Genomic DNA, 2,907 nt, shown 5'->3' with positions numbered 1-2,907 from the left:
GTCCATTTTTAGTTTTCTAAGAGTTCTGTCACTATTCTCTTTAATTAACTCTCATAAATTACAGTTGTCTATTCCCACAATGATAACATTCAGATCAGTAGTGGGAATTGCAAGATTGGATGTGAGATTTCAAAGAAGGCCAGGAGACAAAAACACCCACTCTTTGGGGCCTGAAATGAAGAGTCCATAGGCCGGTCAGGAGAGGGGAAGAGAAGAAATGGAAAGAGCCAGACCTTAGATCTGGAATGATCCTGGAGCTTTCTCTGGGTTGAGACCTCTTAGTAAACCCTTGAGGTTCCATTTAACAGATGAGTGAACTGAAGTTGACAGATGTGAATCCTCCACTCGGGGAGTCAGGGCCTCAGCAAGCCTGGTTGAAGCTCCCAAGCCTGACTCCTTCATCCCAGGCCTAATAAAGGCAGCTACAGAAAATCTAGATCTGTTTTATAACAGGAAATGATAAGAGCATTGCCATTTTTCTCTAAAGTCAAAGAGGCCTGTTAACTAACAAAACAGGAAGAACATCTGGGCAGTCTCCCTGAGGCCCAGCTTTGTGCTGAGCCTGAGACTCACTTTCAAAGGTCATGCTCACTATCTGAGGTCTCCGCAGCCCAAAAAGCCCCCTAAGCCTGGGACACATCCATCAGTAGAAGAGCTGGGTAAGCAATAGGGCTCAAGAAGTCCCCCAAACCCCAAGAAGAGAGGAAAGATACACCGTGGCCCAACTCCACTGAGGAGCTGCTGTCGCAGACATGGAGACCCACCCATCCTGTGAGCCTGGGCCAAGGCCTCAAACCTCTGCCTGGGGAGTCTGCAGACAAGCTCTGAGTGGGTGGCAGGGTGCAAGGTGCCCCTGTATCCTGTTTTGTTCTGTACGGGTCTGTTCTGCACCCTGGCCACACCCCTCTGTGGTTTTTCTCTGGGTGACTTGTCCTTCCTTCTTGGTTGGCTCTGTGGTATACAAGCACAAGAGATTTCTAAAGAGAACTTCAGAGGGGCAAACCTGAGTTCAGGCCTGGGCTCTCTAGGTCTTCACTCTGTGCCAAATCTCCTACCTCACTCTGTCAGGGCAATGGCTGAAGGGGCTGATTTCATGAGTGCAGATCCCAGAAAGAAGATGAAGATCAGAGAATCGTGAGTGCCACGTACATCCCACTGTGCATCCTCCATCCTTCTGCTCTCTGATCCTTCTGTCATTCTGTCTTACCAACCCTTCATTCTTCCATCTGCCATCTCTCTGTCTTCCCAACCTCTCTTCCCCCATCTCCTCACTTTCCACTTCCCATTCGCTTCTCATTCTCCCATCCCTCCATCCTCCTATCCCTCATTCTCCTCCTCACCACACCAAATCACTCTCCCTGGCTAAGCCTGAGCCTTGTCCCTATACCCCTACATATCTGAACCTCTTCTGTTGTCTCTCTGTCCTCAAAGTTTCTCTCCCTATGGCTTTTCCTACCTCTCTTTTTTCCTTCCCTTTTTCTGTCATTCAGAGACATCTTGGAATTTAAAACCCTGAGTTCTGAATATTGAATAGAGTTTCCCAGGCCTGGAGAAATGATCCCAGTGAGACGTGCATTGGAAGTGGTAAGGGCCAAGGCCAGGGATGCCACTGTCCTATGTCCTCCTTTCCTTTGCCTCCACCCTCTCTGTCCAGGATAAAGACATCCAGAGGGGTCGAGCGTCGTCTTGCTCATTACTTAAAGCAACTGAAGAAGGAACAGCTGGAGGAGTTCAAGCTTTGGTTGGCCAAAAATGTACTCACTGATATATCAGCTCAGCCAGAGAAGGCCAGTGCCATGGAGGTGGCCTCATACATGGTGGCTAAGAATAAGGATCAACAGGCCTGGAAACTTGCCTTTCACATCTGGAAGCAGATGGACCTGCAGCTACTGTGCACCCAGGCACAAGCAGAGAAGTACTTGAGGTTGAGTAAGTACACAAATGCCCCAACCCACCTTACTAGGACCCCACCACCACCACTAAGCCCTCCTGCCAGGCCTTCTGTAGGATGGTGATTTGGACCACCATATCAAAGGAAGTCACAGGCCCCAGGCTAGCATGGAACTGGATGGCTTGCTGGAGTCCCTTACTGGACCCCACAGCCCTTTACAGCCTCTTCTTCTACTCAAGTGAATTGTCAGACCTCCATGTGGAAGGAGCCCCTGGGAATGAACCCTCTGAAGGTGGGGCAGAGGAAGGATGATGATCAAAAAGGCGCTGAGAGGGATGCATGTGAGATTCAAGTCCAGCTCCCAAGAGGAGCATTTGGAAGTACAGTAGATAGGAGCCCAGACTGGACTTTCAGAAAAGCAGGGCCCAGTCCTGGCAGTAACACCCTGGGCAAGTCACTTCACAGCACTCTGCCTCTGTTTCTCCATCCAGGAAATAGATAGGAGCCCAGACTGTACTTTTAGAAAAGCAGGGCCCAGTCCAGGCACTAACACCCTGGGAAAGTCACTTCACAGCACTCTGCCTCTGTTTCTCCATCTGCCTTTTTGGGCTGTGTGAGTTAAGTAATAATATACATTAAACATCAGTCTAATATAAAATAAATGCTCAATAGGCACAAACTCCTGTGATTACTACTGTTATTATTAGTGTTTGCAACCATGAGGCAGGAGCTCATAGCCCCAATGAGAGAGCGGAGGTTCAAAGGGCACAAGTGTCTTATTCAAAGAAGTAGCTCACATCCAGAACAGGTGCATGAACTTCATGGACCTGGGTCGGGACCATTTCCGAGCAGCACATGTGGGAGCATCCTTCTCCCCTTAAGCCTGTGGAGGCTGTAGAGCTTGATGTAAAGACTTCAGCCTCGCTCTCCTGGCTCCTGTCTCTTCCTCTCTGACAAGCCCTTAACCTCTTTCCTTCCGCAGCCCACTCTCCCTCATTTCTCAGTAGTCCCCAAAC

The 2,907-nt window shown here is 49.3% G+C and overlaps 1 protein-coding gene across 1 annotated transcript; it reads left to right on the top strand.

The window, feature by feature from the left end:
* Positions 1–961: 961 nt before the first annotated feature.
* Positions 962–1,929, top strand: LOC115069171 (NACHT, LRR and PYD domains-containing protein 1-like; the record flags this gene model as incomplete). Its single annotated transcript, XM_029560374.1, has 2 exons — positions 962–1,134; positions 1,655–1,929. Coding segments are annotated over exons 1-2 (337 nt in total), but the record flags the coding sequence as incomplete, so codon positions are not given.
* Positions 1,930–2,907: the final 978 nt, after the last annotated feature.

The sequence above is a fragment of the Nannospalax galili genome, unplaced genomic scaffold, assembly GCF_000622305.1.
Source record: "Nannospalax galili isolate Female #2095 unplaced genomic scaffold, S.galili_v1.0 C49885810, whole genome shotgun sequence".
Lineage (NCBI taxonomy): Eukaryota > Metazoa > Chordata > Mammalia > Rodentia > Spalacidae > Nannospalax > Nannospalax galili.
The sequence above is the reverse complement of the archived record's forward strand: the minus strand, read 5'-3'. Positions and strand labels throughout refer to the sequence as shown.